Raw genomic sequence first — 17246 nt, 5'->3', positions numbered from 1 at the left:
AGAATAACTTGATACACAAATGGCTATATTCAGATAGATTATACTTTAATTCATATTTTGATTAATAAAAATATTCTACAGGTGCAGCTCAAACACTATTCAGTGTCAATCAACACTATTCAGCAATAGCAAAAATGAAACAAACTTATTTACTGCAGGTTTGTATAATATTTTGAGTTTGCATTTGAAAGTTATTATTCATTTTGAGGAATCGGTTTTTGTGCAGGTGAGATGAGTAAATAAACACGCTGCCTCAGAAGAATGTCTGAAATCAGTTTTGTGAGGTGCCTTAGAAATTATTGCCTAATAAGGCAGCAAGTCAGCAGGTTTTCAGATGCAGCTTATGTATGACTTCCTCGTCTAACACACCTGATTAAACTTTTTACCTCATTAGTAGAGACTGCAAGACTTGAACTGGATGTGACCAATAAAGAAGACATCAAAAAGGAAGACAAGGAAGTGCTGGGGGTCCACAGTTAAAAGGACAAGACAGGTTTGAGAAGCACTGTAGTAGATTGCAGTGCCATCTGCCTGCCATCCGCTCTACTGCTGTGATCTGGATCTGTTTTGTGCTCTGTCCTTGTTCAACACCGATTCTCATCTGAGTGTCTGTCTGGGACTGACATCTAGTGGATGTTTTATTATCTGTGACCTTTAGATTTGCAGACACACCTGTTTTACACACGTCAGGCAAACCCAGAACCAGGAAACAGGAATCTCCTGAGTTCAGTGGAAAGAGAAAGTGTATTTTAACTGCTGTGTTTGTGTCTCTATTAATGCTGTAAAATGGCAGAAGCCAGATTTTCTCAGGATGACTTCATCTGTCCAGTGTGTCTGGAACTCTTTAGGGATCCAGTGACGATTTCCTGTGGGCACAGTTACTGTAAAAGCTGTATTACAGGCCACTGGGATCAGGAGGATCAGGTGAGAGTCTACAGCTGCCCTCAGTGCAGACAGACCTTCATTCCAAGACCTGCTTTAGGTAAAAACACCATTCTGGCTGAAGTGGTGGAGAAACTGGAGAAGACTAAACTTCCTGCTGACTGTTATGCTGGAGCTGGAGATGTGCAGTGTGACGTCTGTTCTGGAAGAAAATACAAAGCTGTCAAGTCCTGTCTGGTGTGTCTGAACTCTTACTGTCAAACTCACCTTGCACAACATGAGAGTTTCTTTAAAGGAAAGAGACACAATTTGACTGAAGCCACTGGACGACTGCAGGAGATGATCTGCCGTGAACACGATAAACACCTGGACATGTACTGTATCACTGACCAACAATGCATTTGTGTACTGTGCACAAAATATGAGCATAAAAACCACAACACTGCATCAGCTGCAGCACAGAGAACAGAGAAACAGGTATTTAAAACAAGAATATTGTTAGAAATATTGCTGACGCTTAGGCCTGTGTTTATGTTGGCACCCATATTAACAGGTTTCACACTGCACTTGGGCAGAAATAAACAACACCTGCAAGAAGGGTTTCACTGCTAAGATCTGTTTGCACAATCTTTCATAAAATAGACCTTGATTAAGCAACAAAAAATAATGGAGTGAAGTATTCACCTGTTATTTGATTAAGACAAGTTAAAGGGATAGTTCACTCAAAAATTTAAATTCTGGCATTAATTACTCACCCTTATGTCATTCCCAAAGACATTCATTCATCTTCGGAACACAAATCTGACCCTCTGACCTGCTTTCTGACCCTCCATAAACAGCAACGGAACTACCACATTCAAGGCCCAGAAAGGTAGTAAGGACGTGCATTGTACTGACGTGAATGCGAGTTGAAGACTGACAGTGAAGAGAAGAAATTGTTGAATGAAATCATTATTTTTGTTTTCTTTGCGCACAAAAAGTATTCTCGTAGCTTCATAAAATTAAGGTTGAACTACAGATGTCACATGCTATATTTTAACAATGTCCTTACTACCTTTCTGGGCCTTGAACATGGTAGTTCCGTTGCTGTCTATGCAAGGTCAGAAAGCACTTGGATTTCATCAAAAATATCTTAATTTGTGTACTGAAGATGAACAAAGGTTTTACAGATTTGGAATGTTATGAAGGTGAGTAATTAATAACAGAATTTTCATTTTTAGGTGAATTATCCCTTTAAACAGTGACAGACACACAAACACTTTCTGCTCAGTAAATCTGAATCCAGATGATCCAGATTAATCATTTTTTATTGTACAGGTGATGCTTATCTTTTTGTAAATTAGATTTTACAATGATCAAATAAATACTCAGTGTACTGATCCATTAGTCTGTTTATTTTCTGTCTAGAGCCGCAGCTTTGTTATGCAGAACACAACTGTCAGTGTGAACCTCTGCATCAGTTTCACATTTATGTTACTGTTAGGAAAACAGGTAAATTTATCTCAAAGGAAATTAATTATGATTAGTGCTGTCAAACGATTAATCACATCTAAAAAGTTTTTGTTTACATAATATATGTACTGTATGTGTACTGTGTTTGTTTATTGTGTATATATAAATACACACACATACAGTATATAGTTTGAAAATATTTACATGTATATACAGGTGCTGGTCATATAATTAGAATATCATCAAAAAGTTGATTTATTTCACTAATTCCATTCAAAAAGTGAAACTTGTATATTATATTCATTCATTACACACAGACTGATATATTTCAAATGTTTATTTCTTTTAATTTTGATGATTATAACTGACAACTAAGGAAAATCCCAAATTCAGTATCTCAGAAAATTATAATATTACTTAAGACCAAAACAAAGAAAGGATTTTTAGAAATCTTGGCCAACTGAAAAGTATGAGCATGTACAGCACTCAATACTTAGTTGTGGCTCCTTTTGCCTGAATTACTGCAGCAATGCAGCGTGGCATGGAGTCGATCAGTCTGTGGCACTGCTCAGGTGTTATGAGAGCCCAGGTTGCTCTGATAGTGCCCTTCAGCTCTTCTGCATTGTTGGGTCTGGCATATCACATCTTCCTCTTCACAATACCCCATAGATTTTCTATGGGGTTAAGGTCAGGCGAGTTTGCTGGCCAATTAAGAACAGGGATACCATGGTCCTTAAACCAGATACTGGTTGCTTTGGCACTGTGTGCAGGTGCCAAGTCCTGTTGGAAAATTAAATCTGCATCTCCATAAAGTTGGTCAGCAGCAGGAAGCATGAAGTGCTCTAAAACTTCCTGGTATACGGCTGCGTTGACCTTGGACCTCAGGAAACACAGTGGACCAACACCAGCAGATGACATGGCGCCCCAAACCATCACTGACTGTGGAAACTTTACACTGGACCTCAAGCAACGTGGATTGTGTGCCTCTCCTCTCTTCCTCCAGACTCTGGGACCCTGATTTCCAGAGGAAATGCAAAATTTACTTTCATCAGAGAACGTAACTTAACATAACAGCAGTCCAGTCCTTTTTGTCTTTAGCCCAGGCGAGACACTTCTGGCGCGGTCTGTTGTTCAAGAGTGGCTTGACACAAGGAATGCGACAGCTGAAACCCATGTCTTGCATACGTCTGTGCTTAGTGGTTCTTGAAGCACTGACTCCAGCTGCAGTCCACTCTTTGTGAATCTCCCCCACATTTTTGAATGGGTTTGGTTTCACAATCCTCTCCAGGGTGCGGTTATCTCTATTGCTTGGACACTTTCTTCTACCACATATTTTCCTTCCCTTCGCCTCTCTATTAATGTGCTTGGACACAGTGCTCTGTGAACAGCCAGCCTCTTTTGCAATGACCTTTTGTGTCTTGCCCTCCTTGTGCAACGTGTCAATGGTCGTCTTTTGGACAACTGTCAAGTCAGCAGTCTTCCCCATGATTGTGTAGCCTACAGAACTAGACTGAGAGACCATTTAAAGGCCTTTGCAGGTGTTTTGAGTTAATTAGCTGATTAGAGTGTGGCACCAGGTGTCTTTAATATTGAACCTTTTCACAATATTCTAATTTTCTGAGATACTGAATTTGGGATTTTCCTTAGTTGTCAGTTATAATCATCAAAATTAAAAGAAATAAACATTTGAAATATATCAGTCTGTGTGTAATGAATGAATATAATATACAAGTTTCACTTTTGAATGGAATTAGTGAAATAAATCAACTTTTGATGATATTCTAATTATATGACCAGCACCTGTACATGTATGTATATTATTATATTTTATATTATATATAAATATATTTAATATATAAACAACATAGTTTTCTTAAATATATACATGCATATGTTTGTATTTATATATATATATATATATATATATATATATATATATATATACATAATAAATATACACAATACACATCCATATATTATGTAAACAAAAACCTTTATTTTGGATGTGATTAATCGCTCGACAGCACTAATTATTATATTTATAGGGAATTTTGACAGAATGACTGTTTACGGCTGATCAACTGAATCAGCCTATGGTCATTTGAACTGGCCATATAACAACTCGGCAACGGACGTTAATATCCAAAAGTATTGTGACACTTTAATTGAACAGTAACAAGATCGGCAGTTTAATCTGTTTATTAAATCTGTTGGGAGTTCCTTTCTGTGCCATCATTGGCTGAAAGGTGGTTTCCCATGCATGTTTGTTGATTTGCTGGCAGGCTGGTATCGTTGGGAGTGATGTCTTGGGAAACCAATCACGATAGACATGGCAGAAGGAGAGGTATGGAGTCTTGTACACTGGTTGAAGTTTTTGAGGTGGGCAAAGACCAAATTGGAGACACAGCTTTGCAGCAAAACTTAACTTAGAACACGAGGCTCTCAATGGAAAAGGGGGGAAAAACTAGGAAGAAAGAAAAGAAAAGAAAAAATGATGAGACTAAATGGCCTGTCTCCTCATGATGGTAGAGAAGTAGCAGGCATGCAGTAAGCCTGAATTATTACTCATGAATTTACTTGTGATAGTCATATGCATTGTCTTTTCTACCATTAATCTTGGGCTTCCCACCTATATCTCCTTCGTGTTTGGGATCATCTATACAAGCTTCCTCTGTTCTAAAGTTAAGGAAGAGTTAGTAAGTTAGACTTGCTTCAGACTTGTTGGTGGCAGGATATCTGATTAATGCTCGTTCATGTTGTCTTGGGCCTCTTTGTGTAATTTGGCTTTTTATGTTCCCTGCTAAAAAAAAAACAATAGAAGCCCAATAGAAACCATCACTGAAATTTCAGTGGTTTCCATTAAAATACCATTATAAACCATTAGTTTTTCCCAGTAAAACCATTACAAAATTCTTTTTTGTAGTGTGTTTTGGGCATTTTTCCAATAGGATTTAACATCCCACCAATAGAATCCATCACATACCAATAGACACCATTGTAGTTTCCATTAAAACCAATACAGTTCCCATTATAACCATTAAAACCATTACATTTTCTATTGTGTTTTGGGCAGGGTTCTATTGTTTTTTTCAGTAGGGTTGTTTCAACATTGTTCTAATCGATTTCTTACTATCTGATTCGCTCTAAGATCCTTGAACCTATACAGTTATTAGTTATCAGTTCGACTTCTACTGGAATCATTTGTTCACATGATGATTTAGTGACACTAGTTTTGTGACATTTCCTGTTTGTCCTTTAGATGCAGGTGAAGGAGTTACAGAGAAGGTTCCAGCAGAGAATCCAGCAGAGAGAGAAAGATCTTCAGCAGCTGAGAGAGTCTGTGGAGTCTCATAAGGTGAGTCTAGAGAAGAAGAAAAGTTTGTTTCAGTCTCAGTTCAGATTCTATTCTTTCAGTTCCACCTAAGCCCACTTTATGATTGTAACGTGTGTCCTAACAGCGCTCTACACAGACAGCAGTGGAGGACAGTGAGAGGATCTTTACTGAGCTCATCCTCTCCATTGAGAAAAGACGCTCTGAACTGATACAGCAGATGAGAGATCAGGAAAAGTCTGCAGTGAGTCGAGCTGAAGAACAACTGAAGCAACTGGAGCAGGAGATCAATGATCTGAGGAGGAAAAATGCTGAGCTGGAGCAGCTTTCACAAACACAGGATCACATCCATTTCCTGCAGGTAACAGAGATCTAGAAGAACAGGATCACAGATCCTGCTGTGACAGGAGACTCACAGAGAGATATTTAATTAGACCAGAATGAGCAGTTTACTGCAATGCTGTCAAGTATTCAGTGTTATTATGTTATAATCAGTCAGATCACATCTGATCACCTTTTGAAAGAGATTCATCATTTCTCTGAGCTTTTGCTTCAGAAAGATGTACACTAGTGCCACCAGCAGTTCACAAATTTACTAACATTTCAACTTTTTGTCTCATTTCTCCTTCTGATTCCATTATGGTGAAATCAGTGAACTCGAATCAGTGAGCTACATTTCTCAAAATTGGATCAGGTGATTTTCAAACCTCATAAAAGATTTATTTGCTCTTAACACATTTATGAATTTGGCCACGAGACCCCAAACGTGAAGTGAGGCTGTATATCAGAAATGCTTCAGTGTATTGAAACTAAACAAAACCTGACTGTGTCTTAAGGGTCCTTGTGAAGTTTCAATGTCCCTAGCTGCTCTAAAGTTATAAATAATGGTCATCTTATGGTAGTCTTTAACTGATTTTCCTGAGCAAAACTACTTAACACTACAATGTGACACCACTGGTGTGCTTGAGCTGTTAGATGGAAATTTATGTTCTTAGCATATGTTTTATAATCCAAATTATTTCCTAGAAAGTGCACATATCGTGTAAGTGGTAAATGCTAAAATTTGTAGCTCTAATGTGATGAATGTAATGAATATGAGATGAATTTAGCTGATGCTGTGAAAGTGCTGGATTGTGGAGATTTACTAAAGATAAGTCAAGTCAACAAAAGCCTCACATAGCTTAGATAGTAGTGCAGGTTATTGGGTGAAGTAGGTTATTAGGTGACAAGTTTTAATTTCTGTTTTCTGTAGAGTTTCCAGTCTCTCTCAGCACCTCCTGAATCTACATATGTAAATGACAATCCCTTAATTTCTCTATTCTCTTTTGATGGCGTGAGAGAATCTGTCAGTCAGCTGAGAATCAAACTGCAGGATTTCTGCAAAGAAGATCTCAAAAACATCTCTGACGGAGGTAAAGTCCTGGAGATTATTCTGCAATCAGAAATAAGTCCCACATCATTTTAGAAATGCAGGATCATTCTCTTGATATAAGAATCACGCTGTTGGTATCTGTTGATTTCCACAGTCAGATTCACCAACATTGTTCCCAGGACCAGGAACGACTTCCTACAATGTAAGTCACTAAGAAAACAAGCAGAAAAACTCATGTATACATGAGGCACTGATGATACATTGAACATGAAGAGCTCATATACAATAAAAGATCCAACAGATTCATAATCATGATTCCTGATATGTTTTATTTTGCTCAGATTCCCATCAGCTCACTCTGGATACAAACACACTGAATAAAGGCCTCCACCTGTCCAAGAGGAACAGAGTGATTGAATATACTGTCACAAAGCAGCCATATCCTGATCATCCAAACCGATTTGATCATTATCGTCAGGTGTTGTGTAGAGAGCGTGTGTGTGGACGCTGTTACTGGGAGATTGAGTGGAGTGGATATGTGGCTATATCAGTGTCATATAAGAGCATTAGCAGGAAGGGGCGGGGTGATGAGAATTGGTTTGGACGTAATGATCAGTCCTGGAGTTTGTTCTGCTCTCCCTCCAGTTACTCATTAAGACACAATAACATAAAGACTGATCTCCCTGTGAAGGCCATGAGCAGTAGAATAGGAGTGTATGTGGATCACAGTGCAGGAACTCTGTCCTTCTACAGCATCTTTGACACAATGAGCCTCATCCATACAGTCCAGACCACATTCACTCAGCCGCTCTATCCTGGTTTTGGGGTTGATTATTATGAATCATCAGTGAAGCTGTGTTGATTAATCAGGAAAAAAAAAATGTAGATAAGTTCTACCCGTAATGCTTTGAGCTGCATGATTAATCACTAACAGTGAGATGTTATAGTCTCTTCATTAAATTAATACTGCAGTTGAACTTCAGTCACTGAAATATCAGAATAAATCCTCATATCACACCTCATGGACTTGTAATTGTGTTTTTGTTCCCCATTTGTTCCCCTATTTTCCCGGCTGTGTCTGATTATGTCATTTGGTTCAGGTGTGTTTTGTAATTACCATAATTTGCTCCACTACTTAAGTTCAAGTTTGTTCAGTATGTCTTTGTCCGGTCTTAATGTTGTCTGTGTTTGTGTATCCTGCCTACCTTATGTGGATTACGCTTATGTGGATGTATTAAAGCCGGTTTATTGTTATCTTTATCGTATTCATGCGTTTCTTCTACACTGCACCGTAACAATATAGACAGTAAGATCAGTGTGTCAAAGACAGAGTCCTGCTGAGTGATAATGTGTATCTGTGTTTTCTCAATCTACGTTTGTGTTTGTAGTGTCTCATCAATCGTTTGTATTTTTGCAATCAAAATTACCCTTCAGTTGAAAATTAACTTTCACAAACATGATTCATAAACAATATTTGGTAACACTTTATTTTGATGGTCCCTTTTGAACATTCTTTTGACACTAAGTAATGTTGCAACTACATGTCAACAAACTCTCATAAGAGTATTAGTAGACTGTTTGCTTCATATCTACTAACTCCTTATTGTGTTGGTCTCCCAACAGATATTCTACTGACTATAAGTAACTTTGCAAGAATGTGTCAACTTAATCTAACCCTAACCCTACCAGTCAACTAATACACTACTAACACTCTAATGAGAGTCAGTAGAAATGTAGGTGTAACATTACTTATAGTCAATAGAATGTGTTAAAGGGACCATCAAAATAAAGTGAAACCCAATATTTATTATATTTTATCATTCATTTGATTTGTGCACAATGACAAATTAACTTGAGATCAGATTTTAACCCTTAAATGCATGAATGTTTTGCTAATCATTATTACATATTCAGGTCAGTCATTATTACATATTTAGTGACCCGGACCTATATATCCAACACGGATGGATCTCTAACTGCTTTCCTGATATTTTAATAACAATTATTAAAGAATAAAATAAAGCATATTTCATTAGTTTTTGAAACTAAGAAGGGTTCAATTTGAGCAGATGATTTTACCATCGCTGACATCATCAGAGCGCACTTCCACAGTACATTCAGCATCTGGCTCATATTCGCAATCTCAGCCATATTCTCAAAACTGTCCTTTTCAATTACTTCAAAATCAGTATTTTGATCACTGGCTGATACTTAGATTTCACTGCGTCCAGTAATTGCTCTGCAGTAAAGCCATTAAAGCAAGTTAAATTTTTGCTGATAGTATCTTTTGTTTTAAGTCTGTGGTAATTATGAGTGAAACATCATGTCATCACTGTCTTTCAAACTGTTCCACCTTGAGGAATAAAGGTGAATTGCAGTTATTGAGTCATCACATATTTATTTATTTATTTATTTTATTATTTATTTTACCAAAAAATCAATCAGAAAACAGATTGATTTATATTTTATTCATATATTTATGTTTTATAATATGTTCTATATTTTATGTTTATAATTAATAGATTGAGGCAAATAAAATAAAAAAACTAAAACCCTAAATAAGAGACAAACATGTCCAATTGTCTTTAAAATGGTTTATTTTCTTGCAAGAAGAGATCAGTCTTACAGTCAACTTACTACATGCTGCAGAGTGTGTGACGGTGAAGGGAGGGCATCCTTCCTCTTTTATAGCGCACCTCTCAGAATGTTATCTCTAAGCCATTGATAGTATTTCAATGGTGGTGATCATGTAACCAATTCTTAGACTTACTAAGAATTTTACTTAAAGAATACCTTGGATGAAGGCCCTCCTGTCACACACCAGCACCCTTTCTATTCAACCTATTCTAATTTGCTTACCTAAAATGTATTAAAGAATTACCAGTATTAAAGAAATCCATTACATTTCCCCCCTTTTTACCATATATTGATTACAAAAAACAAACAGAATAGAAACAGAACTTATTAAGCATTATACATCACGCTTATGCTCTTTGTCAGATTTTCACATAAATGCTCACTCTTTTTGACCAGTGGAAATTAATGCTAAGGCTGTTTTTGTGGGGAAAGTCCCTTTATTAGCAAGCAAAATATTATATACAGGTACAGATTTGTTATCTTAGAGCAGGGGTGTCAAACTCAGTTCCTGGAGGGCCGCAGCCCTGCAGAGTTTAGTTCCAACCCTGCTCCAACACACATACCATGTAGTTTTCAATACTATTTAGGGCATATAGGGTGGATAGTATGCACATTGGGATGCAGGGCTGGTTTCAATCTCAATTCCTGGAGGGCCACAGCTCTGCACAGTTTAGCTCCAACCCTAATCAAACACACCTGATCCAGCTAATCATGCTCTTCAGGATTACTAGAAACTTCCAAGCAGGTGTGATTTGGAGCTGGTTGGAGCTAAACTCTGCAGAGCTGTGGCCCTCCAGGAGTTGAGTTTGAGACCACTGTCTTAGAGACAGGTTAATGAGCAAACACTGTTACTGAATTCTTGACAATGTTAGAAGAGGTTGATATTTCAAAATCTAAACACACAACAGTATATTCTGCTATCAGGTGTTTACCTGAGATGTCGACCCCCACTAGGTCAAACCCCAATCACTCTTTAGATACCAAAATATGAAGAAGTATATCTTAACTCAATTAATTTCACTGAAACTTTCACTTGTCGTGTCATCATTGAACCTCTGTTCTGGATATGGGAATTGATCACCAAAGGAAACTGGACATTTTAACCAGTTGATATGACACGCTGTATTGTACCAGTTTCCATACTGAGCTAGATACACACTCAATAGGTGCGTTTACATGTACACTTTTTTGTCATTCCGATTAAAATCATTCCGATTGAAAGATTCGATGAACTGTTTACATGAGACGTTATCTAATCCGATATGGTGTTTACATGTGCCTGTGCTTTCGATTTTAGGATATGCTAATAGCCTACAGTGACAACAAAAACAAGTCACCAGAGGAAAAAACGCCCATATTTACGTTAATATTTTTAATATCTGTTTGCACTTGCTTAGAATAAACGGTTAATATTTGAATCCCTTGCGTTCATTCGAGCGCTCAGTCATATGACCAGAACGCGATCATAGAAATCATATGCCCCTCTGTAATGCAGCTGAGATTAATTGTACTCTGATACTACAAAGTTGTCCTGTACTTAAATGGAACAAATACACGATTTCTTACCAAGAGTTGCTGAACAATGAATCAAAGGAGCATTGCTTTATCACAATCGTGTTTCGTACAACATTCATGGCGTGAGCACGTATAAATTCAAGCAGATCGGAAATTATGAATCTGTCATCTATACAAATACAAATGACAAAGGCAACTTTTGGTCAAGTTGTTTATTTTCATTGAGCTACTTTCACTATCATCACTGTGTTGTTTCTAAGCTGAAAAGCAGAAAATTGCGCTTCATTTCAGATCTGTTTTTCACTCCGGACATGAGAGCAGTCCGTCACACAGCAAGCGTTCTCCTTTCTAATGTGTTTTTAACTGTATAATTGAAATTTTAACTTTATACCTCCACTATTACCCAGTCTCTACTGTAGTGTCGGTGTCCCCAAATCACAGAATGTACCGTTGCCGACATCATCACGTTCACGTTCTGACGACCCGACCTCTGGACGTGATGACGTAGACGCAAAGTAATCGGTTTAAAGTGTTTACATGGCAGGATTTTAATTTTGTTCAGTTTATAGAAAGGTTTATCCCACCCCTCTCAAACCGATTACAATTTCATTCGGTTTGGGCATTTTTATTCCGATTGAGGTGTTTATATGGAGCATTTTCATTCGGATTGGACTTTTAAACCGATTACAATGCTCCATGTAAACGCACCTAATGATACATGGTAGGCACATCAGACTTAACAGTCCTATTGCCACTATTGGTAGTACTGTATGACACAACCAATACAGAACATACAGAACATTTGTTCACAAGACTTTTGAGAACTGGATCATGTAGCCTATAGTCTTTATTATCCTGTTCACTCATTGACAGAAAACAATATATTGATTTAACTTTTCTAAGTGACTTTTTGTATGGAACAGCTGAATGAGAGGAGGCATGAATGATCATGAATAATAGTGTGATTCACACCTGAAAAGACAAAGGCACACATAATGAGCTGCATAAGGTGCCTTTCAGGTGTGTGACTCAGAGGGATTTGCTACAAGAAAGAATGTGAGGTCAAAAGAAATTTATAATTTTTTTGTTTGTTTAAAATATATTTAACTATCACACACAATAACTTGAGATTCACGTGCGAGTACAATTAAACAGTTTATTAGGAACAAACAAAGAAATGAACAACACGAGTCAAGATGTCGTGGGTGCAATTTCCAAAATATCCAAAACAGGCAGGAATATATATGGCAGGAAACTTGAACACAGGAAAACGGGAGACAGCAGAAACTGCATGAGAAAACGAATGGATGTGAGCAACACAATGATCAGACAAAGACAGAGCAAACATGGTGACAGTATATATACAGTATACACTACTAGTCAAAAGTTTTTAAACAGTAAGATTGGTTTCACTTTATTTTGATGGTCCCTTTAACACATTCTATTGACTATAAGTAATGCTGCACCTACATTTCTACTGACTCTCATTAGAGTGTTAGTAGTGTATTAGTTGACTGGTAGGGTTAGGGTTAGATTAAGTTGACAGCATCATTACTCCAGTCTTCAGTGTCACACGATCCTTCAGAAATAATTCTAATATTTTGATTTGCTACTCAAAAACACATTATTATTAAGTTGAAAACAGCCGAGTATAATTTTTCAGGTTTCTTTGACGAATAGAACGTTCAGAAGAATAGCATTTATCTGAAATAGAAATCTTTTGTAACGTTATAAATGTCTTTATCATCACTTTTGATCAAGTTAAAGCATCCTTGCTAAATAGAAGTACAACCCGAATTCCCGAAAATGTTGGGATGTTTTTTAAATTTGAATAAAATGAAAACTAAAAGACTTTCAAATCACATGAGCCAATATTTTATTCACAATAGAACAGAGAACATAACAAATGTTTAAACAGAGAAATGTTACACTTTTATCCACTAAATGAGCTCATTTCAAATTTGATGCCTGCTACAGGTCTCAAAAAAGTTGGCACGGGGCAACAAAGGGCTGAAAAAGCAAGAAATTTTCAAAAGATTCCGCTGGGAGAACATCTAGCAACTAATTAAGTTAATTGACATCAGGTCTGTAACATGATTAGCTGAAGTACAACTACTACATCAACTTACACAGCAGGATGCTGTGAGGTTCCCAGACCCAGATGTCCCCCTGTCTGATTTGTTGGAGGTCTACAGAGAGACTGTAGCTTTATTATCTGAAATGATATAGCACAAATAAGAGAGAACATCAGCAAGTTTTGCTTATGCTGCATTAAATTATTTATATGTGCTGGCCTGTCATATTATTAGCATTGTTTAAAAGCTATCAGTCGTTCATTGAGGTTAATGTTATTAAACAGCCCAAAAACTCAGTAATGAAGCACTGAAGATAGCAATGTGCTGAATGTTTGCTTGCTCGCTGTTTTAACTCACATGCACTTTGCACTTTTTGCACAATGCAATTCATAAAATAAAAAAGATGTTTTTGTAGACTTTTTCAGTCTTGAGTGAATCAGTGTGCGGTTAGCCACCTTTTTGTTCATTTTCATATAATCAGTAATGAACCATACTTGCTCAGCTTAAAACTTTTATTGAACCTGTGTAATGGTTGTTTTGAATAGCCATTCAATCTATGTAATGTACTGAGGTCAATAAATATTTCAAATAACTTTTTGACCAAAGGTTAAATTGGTATAACTTTGACAACAATATTTAAACAAGGTGAATACAACATGTCTGAAGTGTTTACAGGATTCACAGTATGGATTTCCATGCTTGATAACAAATGAAAAGGCTTACTTAGTAACATTAGTGCCAGTTAATATGGATTAACTCTTGCATCTCTTGCAAGTGAATATTATCAGCAGCTCATAAGCTACTTCCAATCGATTCCAAATAGCTAAAATACCTAGGTGTCCATCTTTATAATGAATTTTCTGACTGGAAGTCAAACGTCTTAGTAACGAAAATAAAAAATGTACAGTAACTCCAGTATGGATTAACTAATTTAACTGATATTCTTAGTAACACTATGAGTCAGACCATTCCGAATCCAAAATATGTGCACCAGATATCAGCTAGAAACTCTATCTCAAAAGGGAATGTAGTCTTTGTAATGACTAAGAAGCTTGCGAATTTTACAACATGTGGAAGACTTGAAGGTTTCCTTCCATGACCTCAACGTCTAGGCAACTGGGCAGCACATACCATCCAGTCCAGAACTTGAGTAGAGTCTTCAAGATGTTAAGAAGAAGCTGTATACAAAAAAGGCATTAGCAGCATCTTCGTAGCAGTTAGTAGCAACTAAAGCAAAAAGTCTGCTAATTCTCTTATACTTACCATTCTCAATGAATTTGCGAAGAAATCCAGTGAGCCTACATGTGTCTTAAAGAGAGATCTCATTTTCTTCATCTTGTGTTGGCCAGAGTATCCTCTCCAAGATCATCAGACAGATTGTCCAGATTATTATTACTCAATAGCTTTTATTAGAGTTTATATTTTATTATTATTAGAAGTATTTCTTGCCAGCGGGTTGTACAGTGTATCACAAGTCCAAGCACAGTCCAGAATATCTATTGTGGCAGTTTCAGGGAATCCACCAAAAAGTACATGCACTATAGCTGAGCTTAAACCAGTTAGGCATGGACCACCATGCAGGAAAGAGTGCCCAATCATATGGCCCGCCAACACAAAGAGGTCACTATCCAGAAAACACTGTGATGTTGAAGGAATCAGGTGATCTTTTTCACCCTCAAAAAGAAGAGTTCCCCCTGGCACTAAAAGAATGAAGGCATGCAACATATGGCAATCTGGATTAGCATTCAATTCAACAGACAAATACAGAAGCTCCTATTAATGAAACAAACCTAAGGCCAATACCAAGTCATTAGCTGTTAATATCTACAAATTGCTGTAAACCTGTCATAGTTATCATACAAAAACAGAAGAGGAAAGAAAATGTATTATAGAGGCCACTAACCCGCAGTTCAAAATCATACTGAAGTTTCGATATGATTGTTGAGAACACATGATGATTCACACTATCTCAAATTGCAGGATCACCTTGAAGGCAAAGGTATAATGCACATTAACGCAAAAACGAATCATATAAGTAATACACATTATTTTAAGATGTATTATACCTACCATGTAGTGTGCATTTTAAATGGCAAGCCCATTCTATATTATTTGTGGTCTTATAAAATGTCAGGATTGCTCTCTCCCATGTCCATTTGGAAAATGAGCTCCTTTCCCATTTCATGTTTCTTCAGTAGGTTTTCTCTGTACTTTTTTGAGGCCTCTGTTTGATCTTTTGAACCAATTGCTTCACAAAATGATTCACTGTTTCGAAGCGCTCAATACACCACACGCTAGTGACGCCTGCTGGTCAAATGTGTGTAAATGCAACAAAAACTCAGCCTAAAGTAAGCTGTAAAGTAAACAGCTTTTAAAAACTCATTGCAAATGTTTTATTGAAAGTATAATACATTAAATACAATAAAAATAATAAAATACCATTAAATATTAAGTGTCTGTATAATATGAACTCGCACGATTCACGGGTTTACAGCGATCATTGAAATTTTGAAATGTTTCAAAACAGTTGTGATGTAATGAAGCCTCGTTTACTGAAATCACGTGACTTTGTCATTTTGATACGTGCTCCGAACCACTGTTTCACAAAAGTTTTGAAGCTTCGCAAAGCAGTGCTTCGAAAGCACCCATCACTAGACTGGAGTACAAACATTTTATTATCAGTATACAAATAAACATGACTATATTAATTCCCCAGATAGCACAGGTACGTTTGTAAGATGTCTGCTAAAGATCTGGAGATGTGGAAAACATCTGTTATGTAAAAACATCTGATAAACATCATAGAAAGAGCAGTTTTACATGCATTCTAAATCATAAATATTTTACAGACATCATCTAGATGTCTATCTGACAGGAGACATCTCAGATACTATTGCATATGAGCAAACAATAAAAAATATTGCAAATTGCAGATGTAAATGCAGACATTAAATAGATGTCTCCCAGATGTATGTGTGCTATCAGGGTCAAGACTGTTGTTGCATAGCACATTAGGGCTGGACAATAATTCAATATCAATATGTATCGTGGAGATGTATCCTTCCCTGATTTGCTGATTATCAATATTTAAAACAATTTACTTTTTTTTTTTTTTCAGGATTCTTTGATTAATAGAAGGATGCACAGATCAGCATTTATCTGAAATAAAAAGCGTTTGTAACATTATACACTATTCCATTCAAAAGCTTGGAGTCAGTATAATTTTTTTGTTTTTTGGGGGGGAGGGGGGTGATAATTGATGTCATAAGTGATTATAAAGACATTTATAATGTTACAAAATGCTGTTCTTCCTATCTATTCATCAAATAAACCAGAACAAAATTCTACTCAGCTGTTTTCAACAAAATAAATGTTTTTTTGAGCAGCAAATCAGAATATTAGAATGTTTTCTGAAGGATCGTGACTGGAGCAATGATGCTAAAAATCTGCTTTGAAATCACAGGAATAACTTAAATTTGTAAATATTTTCAAATAGAAAACAGTTATTTTAAATAGTAAAAATTTTTCTAAATGTTACTGTTTTGCTGTATTTTAGATCGAATAAATGCAGCCTTGGTGAGCAGAAAAGAATTCTTTAAAAAAACATTAAAAATCTTACTGTTCAAAACATTTGACTGGTAGTGTATGTTGGCCTATAGTTTGAAGTTAAAGATATTAATATTAATTAGGTGAGCCTGAGGTGATTATTTAACAGTGATTTCATGTATTTCATGTGTGAAGGCTAAATACAAATAAAAGGTGAACATTATATATATATATATATATATATATATATATATATATATCTGCCCGGAAAGGCTTGCATGTATGACACTCAGCGGAAGTGAGAAAAAAGTATTTATGACATTTTAAATATGGATATTTTTCTTACAAAAATGTTATTGATTCGCTGCAGGAGACCTTTATTCACCCCCAGAGTCAAGTGGTGCACGTATTATTATGGATGCGCGCACTTTATTCT

General features: G+C 36.5%; 1 protein-coding gene across 1 annotated transcript; it reads left to right on the top strand.

The window, feature by feature from the left end:
* Positions 1-295: 295 nt before the first annotated feature.
* Positions 296-8366, top strand: LOC131538956 (tripartite motif-containing protein 16-like). Its single transcript, XM_058773168.1, has 6 exons — positions 296-1359; positions 5594-5689; positions 5793-6026; positions 6918-7077; positions 7192-7239; positions 7379-8366. Exons 1-6 carry the CDS (start codon positions 787-789, stop codon positions 7897-7899), a joined length of 1632 nt encoding a protein of 543 aa, XP_058629151.1. The 5' UTR covers positions 296-786; the 3' UTR covers positions 7900-8366.
* The last annotated feature ends 8880 nt before the right edge of the window (positions 8367-17246 follow it).

Source organism: Onychostoma macrolepis, chromosome 04 (assembly GCF_012432095.1).
Source record: "Onychostoma macrolepis isolate SWU-2019 chromosome 04, ASM1243209v1, whole genome shotgun sequence".
Taxonomy (NCBI): domain Eukaryota; kingdom Metazoa; phylum Chordata; class Actinopteri; order Cypriniformes; family Cyprinidae; genus Onychostoma; species Onychostoma macrolepis.
The sequence above is the reverse complement of the archived record's forward strand: the minus strand, read 5'-3'. Positions and strand labels throughout refer to the sequence as shown.

Bases quoted from the DNA above. Each gene is read 5' to 3' on its own strand.
- LOC131538956 (XM_058773168.1), top strand. From the start codon at position 787: ATGGCAGAAGCCAGATTTTCTCAGGATGACTTCATCTGTCCAGTGTGT. The intron at 5,690-5,792 runs GTGAGTCTAGAG...GTGTCCTAACAG, and splicing joins AGTCTGTGGAGTCTCATAAG to CGCTCTACACAGACAGCAGT. The intron at 7,240-7,378 runs GTAAGTCACTAA...TATTTTGCTCAG, and splicing joins CAGGAACGACTTCCTACAAT to ATTCCCATCAGCTCACTCTG.